General features: G+C 42.7%; 1 protein-coding gene across 2 annotated transcripts in view; it reads left to right on the top strand.

The window, feature by feature from the left end:
• The window catches only part of OLFM2 (olfactomedin 2), a 228,457-nt gene that overhangs the window by 181,350 nt on the left and 27,083 nt on the right, over positions 1 to 20,024 (top strand). For both annotated transcript variants that reach the window (XM_075206866.1, XM_075206867.1), the window contains exon 4: positions 9,687 to 9,906. In XM_075206866.1, the coding sequence (XP_075062967.1) occupies positions 9,687 to 9,906 (220 nt within the window). The remainder of the gene's footprint in view (positions 1 to 9,686; positions 9,907 to 20,024) is intronic.

Raw genomic sequence — 20,024 nt, 5'->3', positions numbered from 1 at the left:
AAATCCCCTCGAGATTCCACTTCACTAGGCAGGCGATACCAAAAATGTACAGAGAAGTACGATCAAGTGTCCTCAGTGCTCTTAAAAATGCGGTTGTACCCACTGTCCACTTAACCACGGACATGTGGACAAGTGGTTCTGGGCAAACGAAGGACTATATGACTGTGACAGCCCACTGGGTAGATGCATCCCCTTCCGCAGCAACAGCAACAGCTGCATCAGTAGCAGCATCTACAAAATGGCTGCTCATGCAAAGGCAGGCAACATTGTGCATTACAGGCTTTAATAAGAGGCACAACGCTGACAACATATTAGAGAAAATGAGGGAAATTATCTCCCAGTGGCTTACCCCACTTAGACTCTCATGGGGATTTGTGGTGTCAGACAATGCCAGTAACATTGTGCGGGCATTAAATATGGGCAATTTCCAGCACGTCCCATGTTTTGCCCACACCATTAATTTGGTGGTGCAGCATTACCTCAAGAGTGACAGGGGTGTGCAGGAGATGCTTGCGGTGGCGCGCAAAATTGCTGGACACTTTCGGCATTCAGCCAGTGCCTACCGCAGACTAGAGGCACATCAAAAAAGCATGAACCTGCCCTGCCATCACCTCAAACAAGAGGTTGTGACGCGCTGGAACTCCACCCTCTATATGCTGCAGAGGATGGAGGAGCAGCAAAAGGCCATTCAGGCCTACACAGCCACCTACGACATAGGCAAAGGAGTGGGGATGCGCCTCAGTCAAGCGCAGTGGAGACTGATTTCCGTGTTGTGCAAGGTTCTGCAGCCATTTGAACTTGCCACACGAGAAGTCAGTTCCGACACTGCCAGCTTGAGTCAGGTCATTCCCCTGATCAGGCTGTTGCAGAAGCAGCTGGAGAAAGTGAGGGAGGAGCTGGTAAGCCATTGCGATTACACCAAGCATGTAGCTCTTGTGGATGTAGCCCTTCGTACGCTTTGCCAGGATCCGAGGGTGGTCACTCTTTTAAAGTCAGAGGAATACATTCTGGCCACCGTGCTCGATCCTCGGTTTAAAGCGTATGTTGTGTCTCTGTTTCCGGCGGACACAAGTCTACAGCGGTGCAAAGACCTGCTGGTCAGGAGATTGTCCTCTGAAGAGGACCGTGACATGCCAACAGCTCCACCCTCATTTTCTTCCACATCTATGGCTGCGAGGAAAAAGCTCAGTTTTCCCAAAAGAGGCACTGGCGGGGATGCTGATAACATCTGGTCCGGACTGAAGGACCTGCCAACCATTGCAGACATGTCTACTCTCGCTGCATTGGATGCTGTCACAATAGAAAAAATTGTGGATGATTACTTTGCTGACACCATCCAAGTAGACATGTCAGACAGTCCATATTGTTACTGGCAGGAAAAAAAGGCAGTTTGGAAGCCCCTGTACAAACTGGCTCTATTTTACCTGAGTTGTCCCCCCTCCAGTGTGTACTCGGAAAGAGTTTTTAGTGCAGCGGGGAACCTGGTCAGTGAGCGGCGAAGGAGGTTGCTTCCTCACAACGTTGAAAAAATGATGTTTATAAAAATGAATAATCAATTCCTCAATGAAGTACAGCACTGCCCTCCAGATACTACAGAGGGACCTGTGGTTGTGGAGTCCAGCGGGGACGAATTGATAATGTGTGATGAGGAGGAAGTACACACTGTAGGGGGAGAGGAATCAGAGGTTGAGGATGAGGACGACATCTTGCCTCAGTAGAGCCTGTTTAGTCTGTACAGGGAGAGATGAATAGCTTTTTTGGTGTGGGGGCCCAAACAAACCAATCATTTCAGCCAAAGTTGTTTGGTAGGCCCTGTCGCTGAAATGATTGGTTTGTTAAAGTGTGCATGTCCTATTTCAACAACATAAGGGTGGGTGTGAGGGCCCAAGGACAATTCCATCTTGGACCTTTTTTTTGGCATTATATGACCAATCAACAGTCGTTTGCCATGTTCAAAAAGTAAAACCAAATTTAAAAAAATACAAGAAATTAAACCAAAAGTAAAATGCTGTGTCATAATTTAAAACAAGAGGTATTGACGTGCTCTAAAACTACTGTATTGTTGTTTATATTTTATAAACACTACACTTGAAAGCTTGAGTCTTTCAATAAAAAAGTAACTGTCCATTGCACGAATATTTGCAACAGGGACAATTTTAGGGTTAAGAAAGTCAACTAATAACACTTCGACGCTGTCTGTCTTTATAAACACTACACTTGGAAGTTGGAGGAGGTATTGTGGCCCCGGCACCAAATTTACTACCGGGGCCACTCCACTGTGCAGTCCATATTTAGGTGTATCAGATATTAAACAACGGTGACAGTTGATGCCCAATTTTTTAATTATATTGTGGCCTCGGTACCAAATTGTGTACCGGGGCCACCACACTACGCAGTCCAGATACTTGTTTGGTGGAATTCAGACCAGTTGAGGGTTTTATTATTATATTGTGTGGACCACTCTATCTATACCACACTACAACTCTATACCACTCTATTTCATACTTTAATTCTATTTCATACTTTAATTCTATTTCATACTTTAATTCTATTTCATACTTTAATTCTATTACTAATTACCATAAAGAGGAAGAAAATAAACCAATTTTACCAAAAGTATAATATGACTTAGACTTACAAACACTACACTTGAAAGATCGTGCCTTTAAATGAAAAAGTCAGTCTTCATTGCACGACTATGTGCAACAGGGACAGTTTTTTGGGTTTACAAAGTCAAACAATAACACTTTGACCCTGTCTGTCTGGGATCTCAATGACGAATTGTCTGTACCATGTTTGGAGGAGGTATTGTGGCCCCGGTATCAAATTGGGTACCGGGGCCACCCCACTATGCAGTCCAGATACTTGTTTGGTGGAATTCTGACACGTGGAGGGTTTTTTAATTATATTGTGGCCTCGGTACCAAATTGTGTACCGGGGCCACCACACTACGCAGTCAAGATAGATAGATGCGTATCATAGATAAAGTACATTCAGTGGTGTGGGGCAAATTGAAAAATATTCAAAATGCACTGACATTATCAAAAACAAGAGGTTGTCACACGCTAAAACTCCAACATGTATATGATGGAGAGGATGGAGGAGCAGCCGTATGTGTAGTGTAATGCAGATCTGTTGAAGGTTTTTTATATATTTTATTGTGGTGCCCAGTGCCCACTCCTCTACGCAGTCCAGGTACATTTATTGGTGCGATTCATAAAAGTTCAGGGTTCTTAAGATATTGTGGTGACCCACTCCTCTACGCAGTCCAGGTACATTTATTGGTGCGATTCATAAAAGTTCAGGGTTTTTAAGATATTGTGGTGACCCACTCCTCTACGCAGTCCAGGTACATTTATTGGTGCGAATCATAAAAGTTCAGGGTTTTTAATATATTGTGGTGACCCACTCCTCTACGCAGTCCAGGTACAATTATTGGTGCGAATCATAAAAGTTCAGGGTTTTTAATATATTGTGGTGACCCACTCCTCTACGCAGTCCAGGTACATTTATTGGTGCGATTCATAAAAGTTCTGGGTTTTTAAGATATTGTGGTGACCCACTCCTCTACGCAGTCCAGGTACATTTATTGGTGCGAATCATAAAAGTTCAGGGTTTTTAATATATATTGTGGTGACCCACTCCTCTACGCAGTTCAGGTACATTTATTGGTGCGATTCATAAAAGTTCTGGGTTTTTAAGATATTGTGGTGACCCACTCCTCTACGCAGTCCAGGTACATTTATTGGTGCGAATCATAAAAGTTCAGGGTTTTTAATATATATTGTGGTGACCCACTCCTCTACGCAGTCCAGGTACATTTATTGGTGCGATTCATAAAAGTTCTGGGTTTTTAAGATATTGTGGTGACCCACTCCTCTACGCAGTCCAGGTACATTTATTGGTGCGAATCATAAAAGTTCAGGGTTTTTAATATATATTGTGGTGACCCACTCCTCTACGCAGTCCAGGTACAATTATTGGTGCGAATCATAAAAGTTCAGGGTTTTTAATATATTGTGGTGACCCACTCCTCTACGCAGTCCAGGTACATTTATTGGTGCGATTCATAAAAGTTCTGGGTTTTTAAGATATTGTGGTGACCCACTCCTCTACGCAGTCCAGGTACATTTATTGGTGCGAATCATAAAAGTTCAGGGTTTTTAATATATATTGTGGTGACCCACTCCTCTACGCAGTCCAGGTACATTTATTGGTGCGATTCATAAAAGTTCAGGGTTTTTAAGATATTGTGGTGACCCACTCCTCTAAGCAGTCCAGGTACATTTATTGGTGCGAATCATAAAAGTTCAGGGTTTTTAATATATATTGTGGTGACCCACTCCTCTACGCAGTCCAGGTACATTTATTGGTGCGATTCATAAAAGTTCTGGGTTTTTAAGATATTGTGGTGACCCACTCCTCTACGCAGTCCAGGTACATTTATTGGTGCGAATCATAAAAGTTCAGGGTTTTTAATATATATTGTGGTGACCCACTCCTCTACGCAGTCCAGGTACAATTATTGGTGCGAATCATAAAAGTTCAGGGTTTTTAATATATTGTGGTGACCCACTCCTCTACGCAGTCCAGGTACATTTATTGGTGCGATTCATAAAAGTTCGGGGTTTTTAAGATATTGTGGTGACCCACTCCTCTACGCAGTCCAGGTACATTTATTGGTGCGAATCATAAAAGTTCAGGGTTTTTAATATATATTGTGGTGACCCACTCCTCTACGCAGTCCAGGTACATTTATTGGTGCGAATCATAAAAGTTCAGGGTTTTTAATATATATTGTGGTGACCCACTCCTCTACGCAGTCCAGGTACATTTATTGGTGCGATTCATAAAAGTTCAGGGTTTTTAAGATATTGTGGTGACCCACTCCTCTACGCAGTCCAGGTACATTTATTGGTGCGATTCATAAAAGTTCAGGGTTTTTAAGATATTGTGGTGACCCACTCCTCTACGCAGTCCAGGTACATTTATTGGTGCGAATCATAAAAGTTCAGGGTTTTTAATATATATTGTGGTGACCCACTCCTCTACGCAGTCCAGGTACAATTATTGGTGCGAATCATAAAAGTTCAGGGTTTTTAATATATTGTGGTGACCCACTCCTCTACGCAGTCCAGGTACATTTATTGGTGCGATTCATAAAAGTTCTGGGTTTTTAAGATATTGTGGTGACCCACTCCTCTACGCAGTCCAGGTACATTTATTGGTGCGATTCATAAAAGTTCGGGGTTTTTAAGATATTGTGGTGACCCACTCCTCTACGCAGTCCAGGTACATTTATTGGTGCGAATCATAAAAGTTCAGGGTTTTTAATATATATTGTGGTGACCCACTCCTCTACGCAGTCCAGGTACATTTATTGGTGCGAATCATAAAAGTTCAGGGTTTTTAATATATATTGTGGTGACCCACTCCTCTACGCAGTCCAGAAAGATACCTTGTTGCAACGTTTTGGACTAATAACTATATTGTGAGGTGTTCAGAATACACTGTAAATTAGTGGAAATGCTTGTTATTGAATGTTATTGAGGTTAATAATAGCCTAGGAGTGAAAATAAGCCCAAAAACTTGATTTTTAAACTTTTTATGTTTTTTTCAAAAAAAATCCGAATCCAAAACCTTAAATCCGAACCGAGACCTTTCGTCAAGTGTTTTGCGAGACAAATCCGAACCTCAAAAATAACGAAAATCCGGATCCAAAACACAAAACACGAGACCTCAAAAGTCGCCGGTGCACATCCCTAATATATATATTGTAACAAAACCACACCCTTCTCGTGACACTTTTGTCACCTTCTGTTGCAAGAACACCCAGCAGATATCAGCAACACAAAGAACTTCTTGTTGTAAAACAAAGATATTTATTGTTTGCATCACAATAAATGGCAATACTTCTGTCAGGACAGGGGCGGATCTAGACATTTGTCCTACCCGGGGCGATGTTAGGGGGGGCGATTTAGGCCCCGCCATATTTCTGATGTCTAAGGCTGCCGGCAGCTGCACACTATGTGCAGGTCCGCTCGGCAGTGACAGTGTGCTGCCCCGCTGCTCTGATTGTGTTTAAAACACAATCAGAGCAGCCGGGCAGCACACTGTCACTGCCGAGCGGACCTGCAAAGTGTGCAGCTGTCAGCAGGAAGCCCCGATCGCCCCCCCAAGGATCCGCCACTGTGATGCCTTTTGCTTGCACCTCCTGGTGACCCTAATGCTTACTATACACAGTACAGCTCACTACTGACTGGCCAACTAGTTCAGCATCAGTCACCTCTAACAAGCGCACAACTCAAGGTTAAATACACAAGGTCTCCTCCCACAGGCTTGGGTGACTGGCAGGCGACACTGTCTTTAAAGGATGTCTCCTCAGGTGCTCTGTAACGCCTATTCACTACAGTTACCCTTATCAGCTCTGCTGCTAGCTGTGGAAACAAACACGTTAAAGCATGCAAGTAAATCACATTTTACATCTACTTTATCACATGTCTGTGACCTGTACATTACTGAATTTAAGCACAGTGCTACACCTGTATATAACTTGGTTTGCAGCCTTTTACCTGCTGACTGTTAGCTCCATAGCTAATTCCACTATGAGAGGCCTGTGGAAAACCATTCCCATAGCCACAATATATACATATATACCTAGTTGGCAGCAACACATAGTAATAGTGAGCTACATGCTATAGTATATGTTTAACCAGCAAACTGGATATTTAACAGGGTGTATTTGACATGTGCTCTATTCAGTTAACTTTACATATTCATACATCCCATATGCCCTGATTTAGTTGGGACAGTCCCAATTTGAGGGGACTGTCCACTTTTCCTGTGGATAAGTACTTTTGTCCTGATTCCAGGACAGTTAGGAGGTGTACCCAATTAACGGGTGCCCCTTCAATGCCATGCAACTCTGAAGAGGTGATTTTGGTCAGAGGTGTGTGACGCACCCCCAACATGATGTGGCAACAGCCCTGTGTAGCATAATCACACCCCCTTCTTGTGTACTGTATCGATTCCAAAAAATAAAAAGTAGCCAGGTATTCATACCGTAGTCTTTCTTCCTTTTTTGTGACTATGAACAATTACATGATGATATTAACATACAGGTTATATATATAATATTATGATCCATTTTCATACCTCCAAAGAGTCCCTATTATAACGATACTGTCCCGATTAATGGATCCAGAAATGTAGTGAACTCCTCGATAATGTGGGTGTTTTTAGGGCTAATCTGGTCACTGTTTCAGCAGATCTGGGAGTGTTTTGGGCAGATCTGTGTAGCTTTATTGTGTTCTGATCTTGCTTTTTAGAATGCTGGGAGATGTGCTTTTTGCCAGTATACCCAATATACGTTTGAGAAACTCATATGTATAGAAGTAAAGATTATTGTTAAAGTACAGAGCCTATAGATAAAATCCACCTTCATAACTCTCAAGACACAAGCCGTTGACTCCAAAATGAAGGAAATTGGGTTTTCTCTTTTAGTACCCAGCACACTGCATATTGTGAGATGTTATACTAATTGTGCCATATATAATATCTTTATTGGCATGTGTCTTTCAGTTCTGCTTGAGAACAGCCACACATCTTCTGTACAGTAAGCAATGGGAATGGAAAGAAAACCTCAAGGCAGTGACTCCCATTACCAGCTCAGCAAATTAGAAAGACATATTAAAAAGCCTAGTAATTCTAGTTTTGTATATGAGATATGCTAAGACTATGTAGGCAGCAATGGAACCAGTGGGTAAAATGAACGTGTCCCACTAAGCTGGAACTCTCAGAGATCACAGACGCAGAAATCACTTAGTGAAGATAATGCTGTCAGGCTGCAATGACATTGTAATATACAGAGGAGATATATATATATACAATAAATTAAGAGGCAGAGTCAATGATGTGTACAGGACAAATGTAAAATACAGGAGTATTGGAATAATAAAATGATGTTCTAAAGCGTTTGCACTTTAATGTAATGTAATTATACCCTTAAACTTTCAGATGGCGCAGTCAATATAAATCTGCTATGGGTAATTCTATATACATTGGTTTCACTTTATATATCTTGTATGGTGCATACCAAGATGTATCTTATATTCTATATCTGAAGTCAGTACTTGAAGGGTCTCTTTACTAATATGTGGCTATAAGGCTGATTTTTTTGTTTTATCGACGCCTACTGTGGCAATGTCACTGCAATTTGTTAATACAATCCCGCTAGGACAGCTGAGCGACACTGGCCGTTAGTACCGCTTCAATGGTCCAGTCTGAATATGCATGGCCCAGACATCCGGTTCATGCATGAGCAATAAAACTGGAAGCCCACACACCAAATTTGTTACACTCCAGCCTGTGTCACCCAAATCAGCCTGTAACCCAGCCCAGCCCAGGTCAATAAAAATTATTACACAGCCTGTACCTACCAAAATGTAATACATACTGTATATTGCACCTATTATATTACCCAATAAAATTACACTGCAGCCTGAGCTCCCACTTAGTGCTTCTTCGTTCCCCCTCCAATTCAATGCGTCTGCATTGCTGAACTTAATTGGTGAGTTTCTGCTGGGAATAGCTCTGGCTGCTGTACAATACTAGTGTCGAGCTGTGTGAATGTACAAAGCCAAATGCCAGGCAGTTTCCAGTGGTTTCTGGCCAGAGCAGTGGAGATGGAGCTGTCATCCAAGCTCCTCTCCAGGACAGCAGAAGAGCTGGAACGCAGTGAACAAGGAGATTCCTCCAGTTGGCAGAGTACGTGTTTTAGTCCTCATGGAAACCTGGCTTCAAGATCCATCCAGCCCTATACTATACTATTATCAATACTGGACAATCCTATTTATCTGACTGGCAGCTGCCGTGGGGTTTTCTGTGCTGTCTTAAAAAAAACAAGACAGTGATAACAGAAATGATTTACTTCGTCTACATTTTAAAAATCATGAAATATACATAGGGAATATTCTGCTATGAATTACACTACGATGCTAAAACCATGAAAGTATATTGATCCACCCCAGTCTATCACTGTGGAACAAGGATGCACTGTCATAGAAATATGGCAGCCCACAAGGAGCGACTTCTGAATGATTTCCTGAGTAGTCCCGGTTGTTCTGACATTAAAGAAAGTATAAGAATATATAGCCCCCTTCCCTTACAAAGTATTTTTTAGCTCTTTCAACATACAGACTTATTTTGTTGGGTCGAGTGCTTGAATCACTTCTGTCATAACTGTTATCTGTTAGTCAAGTCGGAAGAAGTCTACACACATGGCTGTCATCTTCCAACAGCATCTTCTACCATAGCCAATTATGATTCTACCAGTGGGATTAAGCATTATGGTCATTTGGGGCCATTTGTCCTGTATTGGTTGCAATATCGCTGCATGCAGCCAGCTTTAGATATTTGACATTGTACGTAACCTCTTGTAGCTCTGCAACCGTTGTTATTTAGGTTTATAAAAGTCCCCTGTAGTGTCCTTCGGTAGTTTTCCTGACAAGAAAGCATCTTCTATGATCACACCTTTACGTCACATATGTTACATTCCAGTAGTCTTGTAACTTTTATCGAGTGTTTAATACGTTTACAAGTAGCTCATTTAAAGCAATTTACATCCGGGCTTTACTGGTCCACAATGGTTCCAGGGGACTAATGTGTTGCTTCTGTTTTCTTTTCAGGAGCTAAAGGATAAAATGAAGCAGCTCTTGCCCCTGATCCCTGTTCTTGACCAATACAAGTCAGACACCAAGATGATTGTCCAACTAAAGGAGGAAGTGAGGAACCTCTCGAACGTTCTGCTTCTGATACAAGAGGAGATGGGGGCGTATGATTACGAGGAACTGCAGCAGAGAGTCATGATTTTGGAGGCCCGGTTACACGCTTGCATGCAGAAGCTAGGTACGTATAACAGTCACTGTTATGCTGTTTAAACATTTTTTATTGACGATGAGCCAAAATATGAGAGTAAATATGAGCCAAGCTTTACCTTCTGTAGAGGTTTGTAAATTCATATAATGGCTGTGTACCTTTTTCCAATTTTACAGAGTTACATAAAATATTGGTGTTTTATTAATATTTGATGGAGAAAATATTAATTTGAAAGCCATGAAGAGTTATGAAGAACTCTGTCCACAGTAATTCCCTTCTCCTTCCCACCAACAAAACCACAGGGTTTCTGCCCAGTCAGCTGGAACACAGCATAGAATGTTCAATAGATTCACAAGTCTACTGTTTATCAGCAGGAAGTGGTAGCTGAGTATCTCAGAGACCACAGGGGTCCCAGCCATAGAATCGCTAGAGAGGAAGAGTTAGTGTGGATGAAGCTATTTCTTAAAGAGGTTACCCTTCATTATGTATGAAATAGGGTGGACTGCACCATTACCTTCAGAATAGAGCTGAAATGTGCTGTTTATGTTATTGATGGGCAAGAGACAACCCTAGAGCCACATGTGGCCCCTCACGGCCTCCAGCTATTTCTTGCTTTATTGTCAGATTTGTCTGTTATAGCTTGTAACACTTGTTTAAAATGCCTGTTCATATGTTATTACAAATAAGTGTCTCTTTATATAATTACATGTATTGTTTTAACTTATTAATGTGATTAAGGGTAATGTGAGGTCCTTTTGGAGGTTAGAGGGACGCCATGTGGCCCTTGAAGTATATCGGGTTGCCCATCACTAGTTCATGTGTAAACTGTTGCTTCAGCTCACATTGTAGGAAACCTTAATTCATCCAACCCCAATCAATAAAGCGGAATAGTAGCACTCTAATAAATAGAAACCCCCCTCCCAGGTATCATCACAATTTATTTATATAGTGCCACTGATTCTGCAGCACTCATACCAGTCCCTGCCCCATTGGAGCTTACAGTCTAAATTCCCTAACATACACAGAGAGAGAGAGAGAGAGACTAGGGTCAATTTTGATAGCAGCTAATTAACCTAATATTTTTGGAGTGTGGGAGGAAACCCACAAAGAACATACAAACTCTACACAGATAAGGCCATGGTTGGGAATTGAACTCATGACCCCAGCACTGGGAGGCAGAACAGAAGTGCTAACCACTATGCCACCATGCTGCCCAGATAATATGGGGATGGGGACTTGGGGGCAAAAACATAAAAAGGGGTATTCAGGATGTAAAAGTGGATGCAATGATGAGATAAATGAAAATGATAAATATAAGAGGCACCAGACATTCTGCCCTTCCAGTGTCAAGATAACATTTTGGCTTCTGTACTGTATAGCTCCTGTCAAACATTTCTTTATTCCCTAAGTGACCATCTTAAATTAATGTCCACTGGTAGATACTTTCTGAAATAAAAAGCCTGAATTATGCTTCACAAAACCATTTTTTTTTATCCAGCAGGCAATGCAGACTTGAAGAAACATCAAATATTAATATGATAAAAGTAGATTATTTTTTTATGTGCTGCCCAGCTGGAGATGAACCCACCAGAGCAAGGTCTGAGTTAATTGGAAGTTAGAAACTCAAACAATATGATTAGAACATCAGACCATTTATAAACCAGCAATAATAAGTGGTTTTATATATGAGCCCATTCTAGGGGTCACAGGTTACTGTTGACTGCTGTAAGAGTAAAGACAACATTTGTCACTTTTAAATCACGGATACTTATTTTAGCCTCTCGAGTTATAAAATGCAGCGTAGGTTTAATACGCAACACATTTGCTGGCTGTTGATGAGGTGTTTTTTGTGTTGGGTACAGGAAAGAACATATAATAAACAAGTGAGGCTAATGTCTGTCTAAACTGCTGTACCAAAATATCAGTGTAAATGTCAACTTCTGATGGCATTGTTATTATTATTACCTTTTATTTATAAGACACCACAAAGCTTCAGCAGCTCCGTAGAAAGGGTTAGAACATACAACAAAACATACAGATGAGAACAATGGGTACAGATAAGCAGAATAATAAATGCATGGATGCAATTAGCAGAACAAATTGCATGTCATACAGAGGCAGTTTAACATAAGTCATAATGGGGGCAGAGAGGACGACGGAGAGTTTACAGACGTGAGGCAGGGTACAGACACTAGACAGAGTACAGACACTAGACAGTACAGACGTGAGGCAGAGTACAGACAGTAGACAGAGTACAGACAGTAGACAGAGTACAGACAGTAGACAGAGTACAGACGTGAGGCAGAGTACAGACAGTAGGCAGAGTACAGACACTTGACAGAGTAAAGACACTAGACAGTACAGACGCGAGGCAGAGTACAGACAGTAGACAGAGTACAGACGTGAGGCAGAGTACAGTTTTAGACAGAGTACAGACGTGAAGAAGAGTGAGTGCAGGCGTGAGGCAGAGTGCAGACGTGAGGCAGAGTACAGACGTGAGGCAGAGTACAGACGTGAGGCAGAGTGCAGACGTGAAGAAGAGTGAGTGCAGGCGTGAGGCAGAGTGCAGACGTGAGGCAGAGTACAGACGTGAGGCAGAGTACAGCATACTTGCCAACATTTTTTTTTCTGTTTCCGGGAGATGCCGGCTGGGACGTGGGCGTGCAGGGGGCGGGGCTGCGAAATCGCGTCATTTTGGCCCCGCCCCCGTGACGGAATGACGCAAATTGCGTCATTTTACAGTGGGGGCGGGGCTAAACGCCGCGATTCCGGGTGAATCGCGGCGTTTAAACTAAATTTTTCCCCCTTCCTATCAGGGAGATTGCCACACTCGTCCGGGAGACTCTCGCAAAATGCGGGAGTCTCCCGGACAATCCGGGAGAGTTGGCAAGTATGGAGTACAGACGTGAGGCAGAGTACAGACGTGTGGCAGAGTTGGCATGGGTTATTAACGAGTCCTAATGTCAATATTTCAGTAGGATATAGACAAGTGACATGAATATATGTAAATATTCTGTAAAATATATCCTTATATTTGGTGAATAGTGATGTCTTTGCTTATTTTTCAAGAGTAGTGATGTTACTTGCATGAAAAATAACATATTTGGAGTACAATGATGTAATTTATCTTACATTTTGACAGGGTTCTGTGATGTAATACATAAATCAGTAGACAGGAGCATTTCCTGAATTTAGTATAACAGTATGTCTGTGTGTAAGAGTGGTACTTGCCTCCACATATGTAATAACTCCTGTTCCTCTATTCCTCTTCCTTGCTCTTCCGTCCTATTTCTGCTAATCCCCTCACCTCCTATTTATGCTACTGTGAGGAGCAAAGGGGAAGGGAGAAGCAGGAGGAGAGGGGAGGACCCGGGGATGGGAGGATCATTCTGTCATAGACTAACACACAGTGAGCTGAAGGTGTGACTGGCTTCCCTCTTATTCTGCTCCTTCCCTCTGCTCCTCCCACCCCATCCCTTCCCCTTCTGTTTCTTCTTATCCCATACTGTTTCTGCTCCTCTGAGGATCATAGAGGAATGTAGGATAAGAAGGGGAGTGGAGTGGATGAGTAAAAGGGGAAGGGGGAGGCAGCAGTGGAGGAGGAGAAAGACTCCTACTGTGGAGGAGGAGCTACCGATGCATCTACAGACTACCTACTCACATCGACCAGCAGAGAATTTACCTGAAGTTATCTGGCAACAATCCCCGCACCCAAGTCAGCACTTACTGCAACACATTTAAGCTCATGGGCCACCCCAAAACTGATGTAGGAAAGTATTTTCATACCCAGTTAAATATCTGGAAAAAGAAGTATTAACAAAAGTATTTCTAAACAGTGCAATAGCACTTTAAAAAAAAAGATTAATAGTCACATAGTAATACACTATAATACAACACGCAGGGTGAACAGAACATCACATTTACCAGTTTCTAGAGCCAACCCCTGGAGTAACCTTCTCGGTAGCAACAAGTCTTCTCCTCATCCTTACTAGTGGCAAGGGAGCAGTGCTGCTTCGATGTCATCCTGCTTTTGGTGGGCACAAGCACTGTCACAAGACCCGCATGCAACAAGGATGAAGGAAGATGATCGTTGGTCCTAAAAGTCCTTCTCAGTAGCCTCTGATCCTGATCAGTCCAGCAGGAGGTATTCTAGAGCTGAGACTAGTTGAGGTACTTGGGTGGACTCCATGCTGTCAGATTTTGTAATTATTTATTTCATAGCAGAGCTTTCCCATTGATGTCAATGACACATTTATTGCAATGGCCTTTTCAGTGTGTGCACTCCATTATTGCATTCGATCTGCAGATTTAGATCATAACATTTTCAACTGTGCTTGTACAACCGTCTTCAGAAATCAGCACTGTTCAACAGTCTGAGGTGAAACGTGCCACTATATGAACAGCAGCTCATTCCTCCTACTTGTTGTACTGCGAACAGGCTCCACAGAATACTGTAATGACTCTAGGAACACAGCGTACACTCTGGATTAGCTCTGTATCGGGAGGAAATTGTACTCTAGGACATTGATCCATAGGTCCAAGTATCAATGGAAATGTAACTTACATTAGCATCATCCCATTCTGTGATATCAGCATTCTCCTATTCTGTGACATTGACATCCTCCTATTCTGTGACATCGGCATCCTCCTATTCTGTGACATCAGCATCTTAATATTGGGTGACATCAGCATCATCCCATTATGTGACATCGGCATCATCCCATTGTGTGACATCGGCATCTTCCCATTGTGTGACATCAGCATCCTCCAATTCTGTGACATCAGCATCCTCCTATTCTGTGACATCGATATCCTCCTATTCTGTGACACCGGCATCCTCCTATTCTGTGACACCGGCATCCTCCTATTCTGTGACATCGACATCCTCCTATTCTGTGACACCGGCATCCTCCTATTATGTGACACCGGCATCCTCCTATTCTGTGACATCGACATCCTCCTATTTTGTGACATCGGCATCATCCCATTTTGTGACATTGGCATCATCCCATTCTGTGACATCAGCATCTTCCTATTGTGTGACATCAGCATCATCCCATTCTATGACATCAGCATCATCCCATTCTATGACATCGGCATCCACCCATTGTGTGACATCAGCATCATCCCATTCTATGACATCGGCATTGTCACATTCTGTGACATCGGCATCCTCTTATTCTGTGACATCGGCATCCTCCAATTCTGTGACATCGGCATCCTCCAATTCTGTGACATTGGCATTGTCCCATTCTGTGTCATCGACATCTTCGCATTGTGTGACATCAGCATCCTCCTATTCTGTGACACTGGCATCCTCCTATTCTGTGACATCAGCATCATCCCATTCTGTGACATCGGCATCATCCCATTCTGTGACATTGGCATCATCCCATTCTGTGACATTGCATCCTCCTATTCTGTGACACCGGCATCTTCCTATTCTGTGACACCGGCATCCTCCTATTCTGTGACATCAGCATCATTCTATTCTATGACATCGGCATCCTCCCATTCTGTGACATGAGCATCATCCCATTCTGTGACATAAGCATCATCCAATTCTGTGACACCGGCATCCTCCTATAATGTGACATCGGCATCCTCCTATACTGTGACATGAGCATCATCCCATTCTGTGACATTGGCATCCTCCTATTGTGTGGCATCAGCATCCTCCTATTCTGTGACATCAGCATCTTCCTATTGTGTGGCATCAGCATCCTCCTATTCTGTGATATCGGTATCCTCCCATTTGGTGACATTAGTAAAAAATGTCTTCCCAGTGCCCAAAAACAGCTCAGTCCACCCTAATAATTTAATCAGAATCGATTAGATCATTATAGGGCATGTTGTTAAATGCAGTTAGAACCTGGATGCTGTCAGCTTGTGTAGACAGTCGTCTTTCACTGCACTAGTAAACTCCAGTGATAACTGAAGACAAACACTTGGATCTTGTCCAAGTTGGTGATATTTGTGTGTGTTCAGATTGGCCAGTGATCCTGTTTCTCAGAGATGGATGTTTGAGGCAGTGGCGGATCCAGGGGGGGCGATCGGGGTGATCGCCCCCCCCTAGCAGACACTTGCTGCCGACGGCTGCACAGTATGTGCAGGTCCGTCCAGCTGTGACAGGCAGGGACAATGTGCTACCCGGCTGCTCTGCCTGTGTTTAAAACACAATCAGAGCAACCGGGCAGTACACTGTGCCTGCTTGTCATGACTGGACGGACCTGCACATAGTGTGCAGCCGTCGGCAGCCTAAGATGTTAGAAAGGGGCGGGGCCTAAATCGCCCCCCCCCCCTAAATCGCCCCGGGTACAGCATTTTTCTAGATCCGCCCCTGGTTTGAGGATGGATTTAGTAGGCAATCTGGTGCAGCGAGAAGCTATTCCTGCTCTCAATTGCATCTCTGAATTAAAAAATCACTGATAAGTCTATTGATAGTTAGCATGTAAGCCTTAGAAATCAGAAGTGATCTATTGCTGCAATGACAAAGAGGATCAACTAATTTCTCCATATATCTCCCCCTTACCCCCAAAAATTATATAAACAATTACTTTACACACTTTCATAGAAACATCGTCCTAAGCCCACCAAACTTATGTCACCCTCCTATACAATAAAATGCATAAATATCATGCAGAATGCATGTGGTCTCATACCTACAAACAAAGGGTCCATCAGTCTGTTTTTAGTCCGCCCACTCCCAGTCTGTTCTCACTCCCATCCTAAGGATTTATGTACACAGATGCTTAGCATTTGTGTACTGTCGCAATATACCTATAAGCCCACACATATTTTTCTTTAATAGCAAGTTTTGTACTTCTTTAAAAATAAAGCTCAACTAGCTTTTCCAGTAGCTTCTCCTACAACTCAGTGTTACCTTTGATCTGGAAATTGGTATGTGGAGGAGTTTATATGGCTGCCACTCAGGGCAGATTAAGGGATCAGGCCGCCCTAGGCTAATATGCTTGTAGTGCCCCCTTGCCTTCCACTCCAAGCTAATACACAGTAGGTAGAAACAAATTAGTCCTTAATTTAACATCTGGGGGTAAATGTATCAAGCTGAGAGTTTTCCGCAATCAGATTCTAGCTATCACTTATTTAGTACATTCTACAAAATGAGAGCTAGAATCTGATTGGTTGCTATAGGCAACATCTCCACTTTTCAAACACGCCGGAAAACTCTCAGCTTGATACATTTACCCCCTGGTTTCCTTCACTGCATCCCCCACCACCACCACAACTACCACCACTACCACCACCACAACTACCACCACCACCACAACTACCACCACTACCACCACCACAACTACCACCACCACCACTACCACCACCACCACTACCACCACCACCACCACTACCACCACCACAACTACCACCACCACCACCACCACCACTACCACCACCACCACTACCACCACTACCACCACCACTACTACCACCACCACTACCCCCACCACCACCACTAATGTCGATGTTTCCATGTTATCGAAACTCCATTCAACTTGGTGTTTTAAAAGTGTCATGGCAATCTTTGTCACTCATTTCATTTAAAATCAGAATTGTATAGCAGAATAGAGGCATTAACGAGTGCTTCTGTGGATGAAGATATGGAGGTGGCTGTCAGTCTGTGCCTTTCACCAACCTTGTCTCTCCTGCTCTCTTATCCTCAAGTGCCTGTCCAAGGATCATCATCATCATCCGCTTTTTGTATAGCGCCACTAATTCCGCAGCGTTGTACAGAGCACTCACTCACATCAGTCCCTGCCCCATCAGAGCTTACAGTCAAAATTCCCTAACACAGACACACACACACACACACACACACTTATTGTCTTCAGTCTTTATTGGGAATACGTCAAGATTAGACCTTACTACATTTTTCTTTCATGTTTTCTTTTTACTTTGGAGAACAACAGTTTATATTTTAAAATGAAAAACAGTTCATAGATCTCCCTGCCAAACTTTACACACTCAAAGAACCATTGTGCCCTTGACTGCAGCCAAGTCAGCCTATTGGATAATAAGTCCCTGCTGCATTGGCACAAAAAGATGGCTCTTCCAGAAAACATTTGGTTTCTGCTTATTTCCAGGAGAGTGTAACCTGATTCCCTGAGCCAGTCAGTCGCCAATTTCTTTGATGGCCACATGATGTTAAAGGAAACAAGAGGGGTGGGGTTTTACTTTCGAAAGCCTATCTGGCCCCCATATCATTTGTCATTTGATTGTGGCTACCATGGTAATTGCATGATACTTAGCAAACCAATCAATACCAGCTGTCTGAACCAAAACTCTAAAAAAAAATAAAAAAGCAACAACTACATTTGTCTTCTTACAGGTAACCAGAGTGATTTCTCTTAAGTTTTAGCACATTTCATGGAAAACAAACTAAAATGTATACCTTTACCTCTGTCTCTAAAATTTAGATGAGGGGTCAGCAACTTTTTTCTACCAGCGTGCCAGTAAAAAGCTAGTCAAGTCCACGAGCAGCAGTGGTGTATGTGTGTATATATATATATATATATATATATATATATATATATATATGTATAAAATCATTTAATTATTTATTTTATCATGCTGGTAACATGATAATACTATTAGTAATGGAACCAATTTACTGCATATCCTTAACTTCTGTAATTAGCACCTAAACAATGCGTAGTTGTGTGGTTTTAAGTATATAAATCTATTGCCCCCAGTTCACATTATGCCACACATAAGTGCCCGCAGTTCACATTATGCCACATACTATTGCCCCCAGTTCACTTTTAAATACATGTAGGCAGCTGTACGTGTGACTCACCTCTTGTCAGTACCGCAACAACAGATCAATTTCGTCTGTCTTCAGTTTTACTGCAGGCAGCTCCGGCGTGCCAGGTAAAGCTGTGCTGAGTGCCATATCTGGCACCTGTGCCAGGGATTGCTGACCCCTGATTTAGATCCTGTACAAAATGCTCACATTTTGAATTCTCTACACTCTGGAGAGAGTTACGTTTTGGGTTATATTTTTGGTGTTGCACTAATTAACTGTAGCTTTAAAATAAATTATTAAAAATAAAATGTAGTACTATTTTGTCCAACATTACACCACAGAGAAATAAATACATAAAAAAACAATATCAAATTTGATTGAATAGACTAAAAAAAGCTATTCCCCATAAATTCTAAACATTTAAATAAATAAAAATGGGTTTGGTTGCAAGTCCCTTAAGTCATTAAGTGGTTAAAAAAGGAAGACTCAACTGAACCAGCATCATACAGTTATCTTGTGTTTATTAATATTTTAACAAAACATCTGTAAGGATTTAGGTCAAAGGGAAAAACAGTTTATTTGTTTTGTTTTTTTTAAGTCACTACAGCTTTTAAAATGTCAAAACATGCAAGCTGGTCTATGCAGGGTTTTATCCACAGAACGGCATGAAGTCATCAGTTATTCCAAATAAAACCTGGATTTCTCAGACATTTAAACTGTAAATATTATCTTTGACATTAAAGGCAGTATACAGCTTTATACATGTTGTTAATTAGGGGACACCCACCCACACCCACTGTTCCTGCCTAAGTTGCTAGGACCAGTTAGGAATTCGGGACTGGACCCTGCAGGTGGGGTGGGGGGGGGGGGGGGGGGGGGCAGTGAGCAGCTTCAATATGGTAACAGTGGGGGTACCTGTGATGAGTGGGGGTGCGTGTGATGAGGTGTGTCTAACTAGCAGAGGTTGTACAAGGGGTTATAATCCATTGAAGTTAACTAGAGCACCTTTTCCTTAAAGCCTTCCAGTCTCATGCCTAAACTCCCACCGGTCGGCTACCTCTCTTTCTCATCCCTTCTTCCCTTCTCCCCCTTCCTCCCGTCTCTCCGTCTCATCCATGTGTCTGTCTGTCTTCCCCTCCCTTTAGATTGTTCGCTCCTTTGAGCAGGGCTCTCCTACCTTCTGTTTCCATCACTTTTAACTGCGCTCTCCAGCTACTCAGCTCACCTCCTCTCAGTCCCTCTGCCCTCTGTCTCCTCTCGCTTCTCTCCGCTCCCCTCAGTGACTCTCAACCTGTCATCCGTGCCCACCCTCTTGGGCCATAGTTACCTGCCTGTACTCACTTTTCCCCTCCCTCCCTCTCTTTCATGCTGTGCCTGAGCCCCCAGAGTT

The sequence above is a fragment of the Mixophyes fleayi genome, chromosome 4 (assembly GCF_038048845.1).
Source record: "Mixophyes fleayi isolate aMixFle1 chromosome 4, aMixFle1.hap1, whole genome shotgun sequence".
Taxonomy (NCBI): Eukaryota; Metazoa; Chordata; class Amphibia; order Anura; family Limnodynastidae; genus Mixophyes; species Mixophyes fleayi.
This window is presented reverse-complemented; position numbering and strand designations above follow the sequence as displayed.